The following is a 14,957-nucleotide window of genomic DNA, read 5'->3' as shown; positions in this document are numbered from 1 at the left end:
AATAACAATGAAGAAAGAGGAGGCGTGCGATAATTTGAATGAAAATTTGATGAAGGACCTTTTACGTGAGAGAGAAGAACCATTAAATAAATTGTTTCGTTTGCTCGCGGATCGATAAGATCAATAAAACGCGACGGCTTTTTAAATATTTAATTTAATATTGATTTAAATTGTACTCTAATTAAATGAATAATTTTTATCACTGTTTCTTGTGGTTAAAAATATCAATTTAACGCAATAATTATTACGTGGCTGGCCGCAATTAAATTACGCGGTGGATATTTTAATTTTTTTTTAACCGTAGCCTCACTTTTATCGCACCTATGTTCATGCAGGGGAACGCAGGAAATGAGGGTTGATAAAATAATGTCTCGTTGAACTTTTCATTTTGATAAGAAAAATCTAGAGTCTAAAAGTGAAAAGTTCTGTTCGGACAATAATGACTTATATAGGCTATTCAAATAAGCTTCTCATTGCCTTTGTTTTGAGAATGTGCACACGAAGCAATTCTCATATATTTTTCCTCCGAGTGAGATATGAGCAGTCGCGGCGTTTTGCAAGTTATAGAGCGTTCGTGACTTTAGTCTTTTTCCTTCTGCCACGTTCTACTGGCAAAACAAGAGAATTGGCCAAGAAAAAAACACATTTGTTTTCCCACAAATTAGGATTAATTGCGGAGAACTGAATTTAAATTAAATCAATAAAATATTACATAACAATAATTTTTTTTTTAATTTTTTACCATGATCTGCTGGACGGGCTCCTCTTTTTCCGGCTTTCCCATGATGTCTCCTCGGCGGAATCTCTTGTGCCGGTGGCGGCGACGGTGCTGTCCCAATTCCAGTGGTCACAAAAAATCGATTCGCTCTGCACCAAAATTTCACAACTTTGCTTACTGCAACATATTCGTACGTCCGGAGATCGTCCCGATTATAATTAAATTTAACCAAACGGAGCCTTTTCGACGACGGCCGTTCTGGCAAAAAAATATTCAGGCGGAAAAGTTGCAAAATGACGCAAGCGGCGAGTTTGAAGTGCGGCAAAACACGGAGAACACGACCGACTAACTGCTGTGTGAGCTCTGCGAATTCGCCGAGGGCCGGCCCTGTCGTTTCCATGGCGACGCCGCGGCTTTCCGTAGTGGAAATTTGACCGAGTGTGTGCTCGCCTTGCTTTTCCTAGCGCGCGTATATCGATTGCGACTGCCCCACTTTTCCAGACCGGCCGTCTGTGCGGGATCAAAAATTTTCAAATTTACAAAAATATAGACACACAAAAAAAAGATACGATTTTCGGCTGATTTTTTTTATTTAATATTACAAATTTTTTATAAACAAATAATGTTTAATGAGATCTGTTTCATTTTGAGTTATTATGTGGAATTGCTTTTTCCGATTTCATTTTTTTTATTTTTTAGTTAAAAAATCAGTTTTTCCTCTAATAAAGAGGCGACTTTTTCAGACTCAAATTTCAGTTAAAAATTAAAAAAATGGAAAAAATTCGCTTTTTACGGACAGTCAAATTAAGTCTTTACAAAAATAATGGCCGAATTTCCTATAATCTCGCATGGCCTTCCAATAAATGTTTTAAAGACTTGATTTGACTGAAATTAATAATTAAAAAAAAAAACTATTTTGAAGTGACACAAAAGATCCAATGTGAGAATTCATTTTTGAGCGAATTAAAAAAAAATAGATTTTTTTCTAACTAATCTAAATTTAATTTAAAAACCTTTTTAATGATCAGATTCAACCCAATGACCATATAGAATCAGATTTGCGCTTAGCACTTGTCCACTGCCACCACCAAAATTGCTCATAGTCACTTTCCATGTTCCTGCCGGGTTTTCATTCCAAAAGTGGACGCTCATAAATGGCCAATTGGAAAACCCTTTGTCGCTCTTATCGTACTTCCGTCTTGTCAATAATTGAGAATCAGTTCCTTGAATTATTTTTAGTAAAAAAAAACTCGATTTTATTTTATTTTTATACCAGAGGGTGAGGTAAGGAAGATCTCGAGGGTGCCGCGATCTCCATGCTGCACGGTCAAAAACAAAATCACGTGTTCCAGTCGATTGATTTTGGAACTTCTTGCCACTTCGATTTCGAAAGTTTTATTGCTCAACGGGTGAAATACGACAGGTCTGTTGAAATTTTGATTGAAATATATTTTATCGCCTTTCTTTGGACGATTTTACAAATAAAGTTTTCCGAAGCTGGCAGTTTCAATTTCTTGCTGGCCGACGTTTTTCCAATTTCGGGCAGAGGTCACGAGCTTCGTGGCGTCCATTGCGCCGAAACCCTGACGCAAATTGTATTCCAGTCCGGCGCCGTTTTTTCGCCAATCGCTGCGAGTGCCCGACCTTTGCGCCGATAGCACTATCAGGTGCTGCACGTCACGCCAAGTCAGGTCAGGGCTAAAGTATTGCATTTTACCTCAAAAACTTTGCACTTTTAAAAAGTAAAAATAAAAAAAAAAATACTTTTCCTCGAGCATCAAGGCAACGATGCCTGCAGCGATCGGTGCCGCGGCTGAAGTGCCTTGGAAATCTTGTTTGCAGGTTCCATCCAAATTTGGCACAACCTAAATGAATTATTGTGTTCAAAAGCAACTTTGTTTTAAAAATTACTTTTGAACTCAAATTTATTCAGCACTATCATAAATTTGATAACGCAAAAATTACTAGTCTATTTAATTATTAATTCTGTAGGATAATAATTTAAAATTATTCGGAAAATGACTAATTTTTTCCTAAATACTAATTTGAATATAAATATTTGTATTTTAAAGTAAAATAGACTCTTTTCCATGAGTTTAAAACTATGATTCAGGTTGAAAATAAAACTTACGACTGAAACACCAATGAATCCCATTCCTTTCCCTGATACTGCGATGCTCGTCATCACTGAGGCGCCTGGCTCGGAATAAACACAAGCGTCCCCTTTCATTATAAAAACGGAATTATAAGAAAATTTTAATTTAAATTTTAGGTTAATTTTACATACCATTATAAGAAAGGGCGCCAATCGTAATCGTGTAAATACTGGATGCGTACCCATCTAAATTTGCGTTGTCCTTTGAAATCGCCCCATTTCCAGCGGCCCAAACAAAAATCGCACCCTTTCCACGACGACCCTTTTAATAAAAATTTTAAAATTAATAATTATTCAATTGAACTTCTTGGTTTACTTTGATCACAGCATCTCTCAGTGCTTTTCTGGCGAGGCGTTTGGGGCCCTCGACGGTTTTTCCGTTGTCCCTGGGACCCCAAGAGGCGCTCGCGATGTCGCCGTTGCCCAACCAGAGGCGCAGAGCGAGCGACTCCTGCACGTCGGTCAGCACCCTTTTGCCCAAAACTCGGATTCCTTTTTTTTACAGATTTATTTATTATTAAATTTGTTGTTTAAAAAAAATGTTCACCTCCAACTCTGGCGCCAAAAGCAACGCCGGCTCCGCAAACTGAGTTGTTCGCCACGGCGGCCAAAGCCCCCGCACAAAAGGTTCCGTGCGAATCCGACGGGTTTCTGGGTGCAGGTGACGGCATGGGGTGGTTTATGTCACTCACGTCCCAACTGTTCGTCTTCTCCTTCAATTATTACGAATAATTAAATTTTTGTTAAACTTTTTTAAGGCTCTCTCGATATAAATGATTTTAAAAAACATCTCACCCATAAATTTTTCCTTTACCTCATAATTAAGAATAAATATTATTATTATAAAATTTCTCACGTAATTTTGAGCGATTTCCTTATTTCGCGCCTGCAGACCGTCGTCCAGAACAAATAAGGTCACTCCATGACCTGTGATGCCCTTTTCCCACACAGGCTCCACATTGATATTCTGAGCAATCTTCCCATCTTTGTGCAAACCACGCCCGTGCTTTAAAATTTTAATTAAAGATACATTTTGAAAGAACAAAATAATTAATATTACCAGGTACCACAACCTTTCGTAGTACGGATCACTGAAATAAAGATCCTCAAATGGCATTATTTCGAGCCGGCGCAAGCTCCTGTGCCTGAAAACTTGCTGCTCCACGTATTTCACCTTTGATTTTTCGTTTTTATAAAAAAATTTAAGTAAAAATTTAATTTAAAAATCTTAACCTTGTGGTGAGATCTGAGATTTCGGGTTGTTCTCCAAGATGGCAATCTGTTAAATTTCGGCTGCTTGTGATCAACGAAATGATAGAAATTCGGAAACAAATCCTAAACTTGTAAAAAATAAAATTATTTCTACAGGAAATTATATAAATTTAAGTACCGTGTTCATCAGTCTGAGATCGTAATGGAAGGCCATTTTTCGGGCCTGCTCATCGCCGCCTTCGATTTCTGCAACAAAGTGGTTACTGAAGATGTGCGGCCCGTCGCAATTTATCACAGACAAAGATGCACTTGAGAAAAGAACAAGGCAAGCGAGCCTGCTCGCTGCCATGTTCCTCAGACTTGAAAACTTTTCATCTCGGAAGTACAAATAAATGCGGACATTAATAAGTTTATCGCTCGAAGGTGCAGATATAAAAAAACCGCACTCGCAACGGAAATGGAGATAAAATTCAAAACCTGCCTATTTAAAAAGTTACATGCTAGTGATGAAATTTTTTTAAGGTTTTGCACCTTTATTTTAAAATATTTTTGAAAAAAATACACTGAACAGAAAAAATTAATTACACCTACAAAGTTAATATTTTTTCATTGTCAACTTGTCATTATACACTGTACACAAATAATTATCTCGCAAATGAATTCCGTGGTACTGAATATTCAAATAATAAATCAAACAAGTTTATATTGAAAAAGGGAATACCGAGCGAGGACGGGAAAAATTTTTTCTGACTGACGTAGTGATTTTTGGTGTATATGATGACAGCATCCTGTATACGGCACAGTTTGCGCCGAGTGATTGGTTGCTGGCGCAGCACATCTATGGCGAGGTCGACGTTACTTTAAATTATGCTCTTTCTTCTGGTTGCATTCCTCTGCACAACCGTATTTACACAGCAGGTCATTTGCATTTGGAATTTATTAATCTATTTCTCTCCAAACATATTTGACAATTCTCTTTTTTAATGATGAAAAAATTCTGCAAAATTGTCAGACTCTCGGAGACGAATACACCAGGGTAACACGTCCGATTGTGAAGAAGTTGGAGTTCAAATCGGACGCCGAGCGGAAAGCGTACGATGAAAAGACGAAACCGCAAATCGACGGAATTCCAACTGGAACAAAGCCAGCGCAACGTAATCAAAACTTTATATTCTTGCTTATTTAGACAACCGGCGCTTCTTCCATGTCATGCCGGTTGCATACATCGTAAAATTATGTACTTATAATTGCAAAAAAATTAGCAAATGCTGGGCGTCCCACAAATCGGATTACGGCGTACATCGTCGGCGGCACCAAGGCTTCGAGAGGGACGATTCCGTGGATCGCAGGCATAAAAACTGGAGACGGCTCAGCCTTTTGCGGCGGCTCTCTCATTACCGAAAATGCAGTTCTGACCGCGGCTCATTGCGCTAAAAAGTATATCGATTATTATCACAAAGATGATTATTTTTACCGTTTGATGGATTAGTATTCATTTTAATCAATTTGAAACTTTTTTCACACTTTTTTTTAACAAATTTATTTATGCCTTAACTTATGCCTTAAGTGTTTTGAAAGATCAAGAAAATTTTTACTCGATTCCAGTGTTGCGAAATTCGTCGTCTACCTTGGCATGCAAAATTCTCAGGCGCGATCAGAAAGTGGACGAACCGTCATGACGTCGAAGACAAAATATGTGAACAAAGGTTACAACAAAAAGTTGCTGATACACGACATCGCCATCATAAAATTACCAAGAAAAGTGTCATCCAGTAATTATTGTCGCTAGAATTATTTTGGACGTTAATGCATTTCAAATCACACAGACTCGTTCATCAATACCGTGAAACTTCCGACCGCTTCCGATGCGAGCAAAACATTCGTTAACACGACCGCCACAATTGCCGGTTGGGGGCTCACATCTGACAGTATTCGTAACGTTGATTTTCAATAAAAAAATTAGAAAATTTGGAATTCAGAAAGCACGAAAATCAGCAAAGAACTCAACTACTTGGACGACAGAAAAGTCATCTCAAACTCCGATTGCGCCGCGACGTACGGGGAAATTGAAAGCACCATGATTTGCATCAGTGGATCTGATAAAAAAGCAATTTGCAGCGTAAAAAAAAAAATTGAATTACTCTAGCAGTTTTAAGCAAAAATTAATAAAAAATAAAGGGAGACAGCGGCGGACCTTTGACCTATAAAGATGCCAACGGGGCTAACGTTCAGATTGGAATTGTGTCCTTCAGCCACCCATCATCGTGCGTCGGCTTCCCCCAGGTTTTCACCAGGGTCAGCAGCTACCTGAAGTTCATTTCGGATCACACCGGGTTGAAAATTGAGGATTAATATCAAGCAATTAGCAATAAAGACCAGAGTGCATTTTATTTCAACACGTCTTATACGATTAAATCAAAATTTTCCTAAGCGAACGGGGCGACGTAATTGCAGGCTTGCGAAACCGTCAGCGGGAATCGGTTGAAGATTTTCGAGTTTCTCAGGAAGACCCTGACGGCGACCGGTCTCAGGTCGTTGGCGGCCGCCGAGAGGAAGATCAACTTGGTGTCGTTGTGGGTGGCGACGACGTCGCTGTCCTTGTCCACCGAGGTGTCCAGATTCTCAACTCGGGCGCCGCTGACGTCGACGTAGATCTCCTTGGCCGACTCGTCGCGACACGAGGCCTGGAAGACGCACCGGACACCCTTGTGCTCGTCCAGGTGCAGCTGCAGGGCACTCCGCTCCTGCTGCAGCTGGTGGAACACGCCGTGCAGCCCCTCCAACTTGTACAACTCAAACTCCAGCTCCTCCCCTTCCAGCAGAAGGGTGTCGTTCTTGCGGGAGGCGGCGGCGCAAACGCAGAACGCCGACTCGTCCTCCGTCTTGTCCGTCAACTTGAAGACGGCCCTCTGGCTGGCGTCGAAGACGAAAATGGCGCCGTCCCGGTGTCCCAGGCAGGAGAGGAACTTGCTGCTCCGCAGGCGGCGGTGCTTGAACACCTTCTGCAGGTACGGGTGGTACAGGAAGGCGACGTTGTGTGGCGCAGAATTGTAGCAAACAATGTCGCAAGCCGAGAAAACTTTCTTGTCCAGTTGCGTCTGCAGGTCTTCGACGCCGCGGCTGCAGTCGTCCACGGACACAACGTCCAATTTCAGGTCATCCGTTACTTGGAACAGCATTTCGGTTTCATTTCGGACTTTGAAGTGGTCGTAGCGGTCCTCGACGCTCTTCAGCTTGCCCACGCCTGAGAAGACCTGGCTTGTGGACACCTGCTGCTGGTCCAGGTTGCTCCACTCGTGGCTCAGGGGACTTGTGTAGGCCACACCTTCCTCGTCATCCACAAGCAGGGGCGAAACGCCTCCCACCAGGCCCAAGTACTCCAGTTTCTTTGGCGCCAGAAAAACGGGACAACCCTTAAAAATTCAATTGAAATTAGCAAAATTATTAAATTTAATTCATTTTCTATTACCTTATGTCTGAGAATGTGTGCATAATGCTTTCCGAAATCGACTCTCAAATTGTCCGTCATGATTTTCTCGAGTTCCGGGAAAAGTTGCAACTGCTGCAACTCGTCGGCCAGAGGTTGCAGGCGCTCCTTAGAAATGTTCCCTTGGAACCACTTGGACTCGACTTCAGTCAGCACCACATCCTGGGTGTTGCACGAAACTTCGAATCCGCTCAGAGATCGGAATACGGCTTCTGCGTGGGGCTCGGAGTGCTCACCGTACATGCCCAGTTTTGAGTCAGTCACGGTCCACGTCTTCCTCGAAGGCCTTTTTGCGCCAAAGAGGGCGATCATATCTGTGAATGCCAGCGAGTTCTAATGGGAATGAGAATTTTAGCACATTTGAATATAAAAAAAATTGGTTTTCTACACCTTAGTCTGAATTTTGGCAAATGGAGCAAGGTCGGCGCCAACACATTCCAATTTAAACGCATCCTCTGGGTCGACTAACTGCGGAGGGCCAGAAAAAAGCCACCCCTCTTTGGTGAGGCCGTTCAGAGATTTGAAACGGCTGTCGTACGAAAGGGAGATGTCTGGAAGATCTTTATTTGTTGCCCCTTCTATGCATCGGACACCAGTGACGGTCACTTGAGGCACATCAAACCTACAAAAATGTCAAAATAATTCAAATTAATTAAAAATTGGTTTTATACTTTATTTGCTCTTTATGATAACAAAAAATCTGCAAACCTGAGGCAGAGTTTCTCGAGGCTGTTCTGGAGGTCGCCCTTGTTTAAATGAACCCACTGGCTGCTCACGGTGGGCCACTCACGGTTGCAGGTGGGGTCGTAGCGGCAGGAGATGAGACCGCGCTGGAAGATGAGGGTGTTCTTTTCAGGTTCGCGGACTGTGATGATGACCAGACTTAAGATGAGCACCAGGCGGTCATCCTTGAACTCGTTCAACAGAAGGGGTTCGTCTGGCACAGTCTCATGTCGAACGATCCAGGTAGAAACGCCCTGGGTTGACTCGAGGAGGAGCTTGTTGTTGCCGTCCGGCTTGTTGTGCACAACAATGTCCACACTTGCTCCTACCCCCTAGAAATTAAAAAAGGAATAAAGAATTAAAAATAATTTTAAAAAGAAATATTAAGAAAAAATTTACATTATAATTTTCTCAAGTTGAAAATACAAAATAGTTTTCAAATATTTTTTAAATCAAATAATTAACTAGATCAGACAAAAATATTTTAAGATGTAAAGAAAAAATAAAATAGGCGCAGCTTGCAGTTGTTGATTTGCCCCTAGTAATTACCTTAAAGTGATAGGTGCAGTTGTAATGGTTGTACCCAGTGATGTACGATGATGGCGGTGGTGTGTAAAAAACGGTCTTCCTGTTCGTGGGACACTTGATCACGCACACGCTGGAGTCAATGCGGCCGATGCGAATATTGTAGACCGTGTTGAGGCCGCTGTAGAAGACGAACGCCTTGGTCTTCTCGTAGAACGCCCTGAGCCGCTCGATTTCCCAATTGTTGAACGCCGAGAACGAGGAGGAAGTGTATTGCAGGTCCCAGGTGAGGTGGATTTTTCCGGCGCAAGGCAGGATGAAGCGCTCGGAGATGAAATTCGGTGGAAAGTCCCTTGTGTTGGGGATGTCGGTGCCGTCGACTATGTCCACCCAGTCATCAATTTGAACGCCGTACCTTAAAAATAAAAAATAAAAAAATTTTATTTTTACAAGAAGAAATTTTCATTTTTTGTTTGAAATTAATCATTTTCTTACCAGTTGTTCTGCTGGATGAGCAATTTGCCTGTCTTGGCCACTCTTGCTTCGCAATCGATCTCGGCGATTTGGTTGTGGACAGTGGTGGCCTGCAGGGCGCCCTCGGCCGTCATCTCGATCAGACTTTCGTAGGCCCTCATAAGGTAGCCCAAATACTGATAGGCCTTGATCGAGTCCTCCTGCTTCAACATGATGTCATAAGCGGTGACACTCAGACCTGTGGAGGTGATGCCAATGACGTCGCCTCCGAAGCCGAAGCCCAGGTTCTCAAAGGTGGCGTCGCCAGACAGGGCGCAAGTTATGCGTTTTTCACCTTGAATAAAAATAAATACCAAAATTAAATAAAAAATTAAATATTTTTCCAAACCTTTGACTTCAATTGAAAGGATGCCCGCCCTTTTGACGTCATGGGTGAGACCCTGATGGAAGTTGGCGGTGGTGAGCATCATTTTGGAGTACTCGAGCCCGATTGCCGGAGGGTGGAAGTCGGTGATTCTGCGCGGAGGAACTCCGGGCGGGCGCGAGACGGCCATGCACTTGAGCACTCCTTTGTTGAACTCGCCAGAGGTGGAGCCGAACGGTTTCTCGTACAGGGCGGCCACCGAGGCGACCAGGAGGCTGCCTGCCAGGGGCTCTTCCCACTCGCTGTCGTCGCGAAAATCGGGCCGCATCGCCACGTTCTGCAGGATGTGCCTCCCGATCGAAGTGAAAAACTTGCACGCCATTTCCAATCTGGCATCGGCCTGAAGAATAATATTTACGCAATTAATTTATTTACTAATTAAATGTAAAATAATATCAAAATTCGAAAAAGTTTTATTATTTTTAGTTAATTGGAATCAATTACATTATTTTTATTCATTTCGTAAATTAATGAAGCGGCAATTTAAAATTAGAAAAGAGTTTGAAAATGGGAACAATACAAATATTAAATTAAATTATTCCTTCATTTTTTATTTATAATTATATATTTAATTATTTTTATTTTCCCTATTTTTTATTTTACTTTTAAAATGGAACAAATTTGTATCGCAAATAAGAAAAATTACACAATTTGAAAGACTTTTTTTCTAATAAAATTTGTGCACCTGTTGAGCTGCAGCTTGTTCCAGGACACTTTTCTTTCCAAGTCCGGCAGCTCGGACGGCCTCGATGTTTTGCTTGACGCGAGTCAGGGCGCGCACCAGCCGCCTCGAGCTGAAGGGCACCTGGTCGATGACCCTGGTCGTCAGGTTGTAGAAGGGCACCTTTGCGGAACGCGCCCCTTCGATGACCGCCTCGTGAAGCAGGGGCATCCAACCTGGCCGGTTGGGCAGCTCGGCCTGCAGCTGCTCGGCCACCACGGACTCCTCATAACTCAGCTGCAGCTGCCGCTCTGTCAGGGTCAGCAGTTCTGCGGCCATCGTCAGCCGGTCCTATACAAACTTAAGAATAATGTTGAGGAATGTTTATAAAAATAAAAAGTACTTTCAATCTCTTATAAAAAAATTAAACGTTTTTTAGGTTAATTTTACATTTTTTTTATTTAGTATTATTTTGTTTTTGAAAAAGAAAAATTAAATTAGTTCAATTCTAATAATTTGCAATTGTTTTATTTCTAAAAATACAAGTTTGGCGATTTCAATATGAGAGAAAAATAATAATTTAATTTCAGTCTCATAAATTTATTTAAATTTTTTCTCGTTATTTTAAAACTTTTGAATAAATTTCTGTTTTCAATTAGAGTATTTAATCAATCATTGTTTAACTACTTCAATCGTCCACCGCAGAAAAGCAAAACTTTGCGCGAGACGAAAATAAAGCGCCCCCAACACAACAAAACCTGTCTTTTTATCGGGGCGAGAGAATGCTTGGCCGCGCGCCAAACATTTCTCGCGTGAGCGCGGTGTTCTGTTTCAGAAATTGATCTGGAGAATGAAAATGTTGTGGACAACAAAATAACAAAGCTGATTTTGTACGAATGAAAAGTAATTAATTCTAATGAAAAAAATTCACCATTTTTTTTTTACCAAATTAATAAAGCCTCCTTTGACAAAAAATGAATTAGACGTGCGGCTTCAGAATTATTCATGTTTCTGGAAGAAAAAGGAAATTGAAGGAACTCACCTAGAGTGTCCCCGAGGTTCGTGAACTCTGCAATGTCAGCCGACCGGCAGTGAGAAGAAGAAGTTCAAAAATGATAATGGTGCGTTTCGTTCTCTTGTCGATTGGCACTAAATTTAGACCCACATCGGCCAGGCCCCTTTGTGATTTCGCCATTCACACAAGCGCCACGGACGAGCGGAACAAAAGTAAAAGGCGCCCACCTTGCATTTTTCAATTTCCCCTCGTAAGAAAAAAAAATTCAAAATATTTAAAAGAAAAGTTAAAACTTATTTTTTTTAAAAAAATAAGCAAACAAAATTAAAATCTGTTTTGTTATCTTCAAAGTTCATTATAATTAAATAAATTTATTTCTGCACAAGCTCAAAGTGTTCGCTTAACAATTGCGTGGCTTTGGGCCTGTTTTTAAGTGCGCTGACCGCTCCTTGAAATCTGCCGCCCCTAGCAGCGCCTTTGCCTCCAAGAATTTCGCAAATCCTGGACGAACCAAAATTGTTATTTATACCTTCAATAAGTGGGCTATAATTACTTGGGTCCCAAGTCAGCAACAACATCTTCCGGCCCTTCGAAAATCATCTGCCCAGCACCTTTTTCATCTCCCCAAGTCAGAAGTTTGATGACGTCCTTGCCAACTTCAGACAGAAAGACTCTCGCAAAACCATTTGCATCTTCTTTCCTGACAATAAGTAAAAGAACAAAGGAAATTATCTAAAATTTAGTTTCAGTGGGATTTGATTACCCACCTGTGCACACAGATGAATTTTGGTGGTGGATTCTGCTCTTTCACTTCCCTGGCCATCAGTGACGCCACTTCCAATGAGCATTCTTTTAAATTCTGAAAAAAAAAAATTCAATTTATATTCAGTAGAAATTCCACAACCTGTTTGTTTTTAAAGAAATCAAAATAATTTTGGTCAGTTTTGTAAATTTGAAAAATTTGGCCAAAACCAGATAATTAAAAATATTTGTTTTAAATAAATTAATCATACCTTTTCTAGCAGCTTGCTATTTTTCAACAAATTCGAAACAACAACTTCATGATCAGCTGCTCCATTTCTAAAACATTGGTAATTTTTCCATAGGTATTGATCAGCAAGTAAAAATTTTGAACTTCTTACTGGAGCAATTTGGACAAATTGCGCTCCCTTGCAAGCCGAACATTGAAATCCTTCAACACTCGATCTCCGGCCACAAAACGCAGTTGCACTTTCTTTTTTACAGGGGCTATAGAGACAATTTTAACCATCTGAAGTAAAAACCTATCAATAAAATATTCAAAATAAAAAGGCAAAGTAGTACTTGAAGCCGAGAAAGAGTGTCAATGTGTGTTCCGCAGCACATGTTCTCGTCCCCGACCATCGATACCACCCTGATGGGTCCAGTGTGGTCGGCTGGAAGACCTCGGGTTACAGCCTAAATTATCAAAACAGAATTTCAAAATTTTAAATAGAATGGGAAGGTGATTTGCAACCTTTTGAAGGCCAGGGTCACCGGGCTCAAAAAGAGTCACTTTGACAGGAGAATTATTTTTGATCTCCTCATTCACTGCCAGCTCCAATTGAGACAAAAGTCGGAGTAAATCAATCTTCGGGGTGTTGGAAATATCTATACAAAAAATTATATTAAAATTGCTTCACAAATTAGATAAAACTTTTACCAAATTCAACCATGGTGTCATCCTTGTTCAGTGACCAAGAGGTTGTGGGAAATTTGTAAATTTGTTGCAGCTTGGCCGAGATCAAGTGTTGGGCTGTATTTTTTTTTTATTAATATAATCGGTGAAATAATATTTAAATTTAGGTTTTTTACAAGAATGTTGCTGCATGTGGTCGAATCTCGTTTCCCAATCGATTTCGAGGGAAGCGGTGTTGCCTTCCCTGAAGGAGCAGTCCATGTAATGGACGGCTTCGGCACCTCTTCTGCACATTTTCAGGACTTTCATTTGGTCAATGTAACCAATGTCGCTTGGCTAAATTATAAGTAAAAAATTTATTCATAAGGTAAATTAATTTTAATAATTTTAGAAAATATTGGCTTTGATAAAATTAGTAAGAAAATTTTTACCTGGCCTCCACCTTCAGGAAAAATAATGGTGTCTTCCAGCACAACCTCGAAGCATTTCTTAGCTTTTCCATCAATTTGCACTTCAACTGGTTTGCACGATTTGACTACGGTGCTAAACTGTTTTACAAAAACAGATTCAATTTAAAACCTATACATAATAGTTAATTTATAATTCAATAACTTACGGTTTTAAGAAAACTGTCTTCTTGGCATTTAAAGACCATTTTATTCACTTTATTTCGTTTTCAAATAGCTGAAATTGTAATATAGAAAACAAACATTAAAAATCCGATTAAATCAATCAAAAAATTCTGATTTGAATTAAAAAAAGTTATGGCTCGGCTACATCTGCTTAACCAAATTCAGCAGGATGATTAGCAGTCAAGCATTTAATTTACCATAAACTTAAGCTTATTATATTTACCAGTTTGATCCGATTACTCTGATAAACCTGCTGTCGTCGGCAAACTTCATAAACAACAAAATTATCGCAGAAAAATGTTATTAAATATGAACTAGCCGGCCAGGTATGTACAAAAGGGGGTTTTTCCCTCTGGTGTTGTTCTAGGGCTCAAGGCATACCAACATTACAAAAATTAACTGCAATATTTAAATAGTTACATTTTAGAGTTTCAATGAAGATAATAGCAAAAATTAAATAAAATTTAATTACTGAAATAAAAAATTTAAAAATCCTTTAATTCCAGAGTTGATGTAAAGTTTTCAATAAATAAGAAAAAGTAATTAGGTTGGCATTTTAAAATTGACGGTGCCATCGACTTTTTCAGCGCGAATGGAAAAGACTAGCGGCAATAATCGTACGCGCCGATCGGTTAAAGCCGTTAAAGTTGGATTATTGTTCTATTTATTTGGCTCGTTTTCAAACAGAAAAATTAGAGTAGAATGAATGAATTTAGGACGAAAAAAGCTAGAATTTTATACTTAAAATGTAACGAAAGTTTCTTCCTTTTAGATGATTTAGTTAATTTAGCCAAATTTTAGCGGAGAACTTGAAAAAAATTAAAAAACTTGGTGATAGAGGTTGAAATTAAAAACCTGCAGATTAAAAATATATTGATTTGCGCTTTATTGATTATGGATTCGCAGAGCACATATGAATGAAAGACTAAAATGAGAAGACAAAATATTTGAAAGAGTAATATAAAAACCTAAAGGAATCGAAAGGAGTATTCAAAGCAATTAATTTTTCCAAATTAATTATTTTTTAATATCTGCTGAAATTCTTAAAAAAAAACAATCAAAGGCTAAATTGTATTCTTTGTTTAATATTGTTTATTTATTAATACTAAAATAATAGAGCTTATTATTGAATTAACTTCGTTTTATCTGACAAATTGTCAATTTTGAAGTACATGTCAAAAAAATTCTCTATTGCCACAAATTAAATCTTTATTAATTTTATTTATATAATATCTAAACTAATTTAATTTAATCAAAAATTTAAATAAAATCAA

At 39.5% G+C, this 14,957-nt stretch overlaps 4 protein-coding genes across 5 annotated transcripts; 1 reads left to right on the top strand and 3 right to left on the bottom strand.

Annotated features, from left to right (window-relative positions):
- Positions 1 to 1,309: 1,309 nt before the first annotated feature.
- On the bottom strand, positions 1,310 to 4,480 carry LOC132204351 (neuroendocrine convertase 1-like). Its single transcript, XM_059632819.1, has 12 exons — positions 4,264 to 4,480; positions 4,107 to 4,208; positions 3,934 to 4,047; positions 3,730 to 3,879; positions 3,421 to 3,586; positions 3,190 to 3,365; positions 3,006 to 3,135; positions 2,850 to 2,941; positions 2,483 to 2,583; positions 2,198 to 2,416; positions 1,992 to 2,143; positions 1,310 to 1,941 (listed from the first exon to the last, which is right to left on the bottom strand). Exons 1-12 carry the CDS (start codon positions 4,432 to 4,434, stop codon positions 1,736 to 1,738), a joined length of 1,779 nt encoding a protein of 592 aa, XP_059488802.1. The 5' UTR covers positions 4,435 to 4,480; the 3' UTR covers positions 1,310 to 1,735.
- Positions 4,481 to 4,892: 412 nt separating this feature from the next.
- Positions 4,893 to 6,481, top strand: LOC132204383 (brachyurin-like). Its single transcript, XM_059632870.1, has 7 exons — positions 4,893 to 5,003; positions 5,098 to 5,239; positions 5,348 to 5,522; positions 5,691 to 5,857; positions 5,912 to 6,013; positions 6,065 to 6,204; positions 6,264 to 6,481. Exons 1-7 carry the CDS (start codon positions 4,953 to 4,955, stop codon positions 6,435 to 6,437), a joined length of 951 nt encoding a protein of 316 aa, XP_059488853.1. The 5' UTR covers positions 4,893 to 4,952; the 3' UTR covers positions 6,438 to 6,481.
- LOC132204381 (uncharacterized) lies at positions 6,448 to 11,580 on the bottom strand. 2 transcript variants are annotated; one of them, XM_059632866.1, is made up of 9 exons: positions 11,422 to 11,580; positions 10,404 to 10,739; positions 9,683 to 10,058; positions 9,316 to 9,628; positions 8,845 to 9,235; positions 8,281 to 8,627; positions 7,963 to 8,194; positions 7,555 to 7,905; positions 6,448 to 7,498 (listed from the first exon to the last, which is right to left on the bottom strand). In XM_059632866.1, the coding sequence occupies exons 2-9, from the start codon at positions 10,716 to 10,718 to the stop codon at positions 6,512 to 6,514; spliced, it is 3,312 nt and encodes a 1,103-aa protein (XP_059488849.1). In that variant the 5' UTR covers positions 10,719 to 10,739; positions 11,422 to 11,580; the 3' UTR covers positions 6,448 to 6,511. The 2 variants fall into 2 exon arrangements, with proteins under 2 accessions (XP_059488849.1, XP_059488850.1); XM_059632867.1 differs by having other exon boundaries at positions 10,404 to 10,730; positions 11,422 to 11,576.
- Positions 11,581 to 11,751: 171 nt separating this feature from the next.
- On the bottom strand, positions 11,752 to 14,047 carry LOC132204382 (alanyl-tRNA editing protein Aarsd1). Its single transcript, XM_059632869.1, has 12 exons — positions 13,907 to 14,047; positions 13,668 to 13,735; positions 13,483 to 13,599; positions 13,228 to 13,387; positions 13,076 to 13,168; positions 12,890 to 13,023; positions 12,718 to 12,831; positions 12,537 to 12,664; positions 12,408 to 12,474; positions 12,162 to 12,253; positions 11,948 to 12,094; positions 11,752 to 11,895 (listed from the first exon to the last, which is right to left on the bottom strand). Exons 2-12 carry the CDS (start codon positions 13,704 to 13,706, stop codon positions 11,766 to 11,768), a joined length of 1,221 nt encoding a protein of 406 aa, XP_059488852.1. The 5' UTR covers positions 13,707 to 13,735; positions 13,907 to 14,047; the 3' UTR covers positions 11,752 to 11,765.
- Between the last annotated feature and the right edge of the window lie 910 nt (positions 14,048 to 14,957).

This window comes from Neocloeon triangulifer, unplaced genomic scaffold, assembly GCF_031216515.1.
Source record: "Neocloeon triangulifer isolate White Clay Creek 2 clone unplaced genomic scaffold, ASM3121651v1 ptg000022l, whole genome shotgun sequence".
NCBI lineage: Eukaryota > Metazoa > Arthropoda > Insecta > Ephemeroptera > Baetidae > Neocloeon > Neocloeon triangulifer.
Note: the sequence above shows the minus strand (reverse complement) of the source record. Positions and strands in the feature narration are given on the sequence as shown.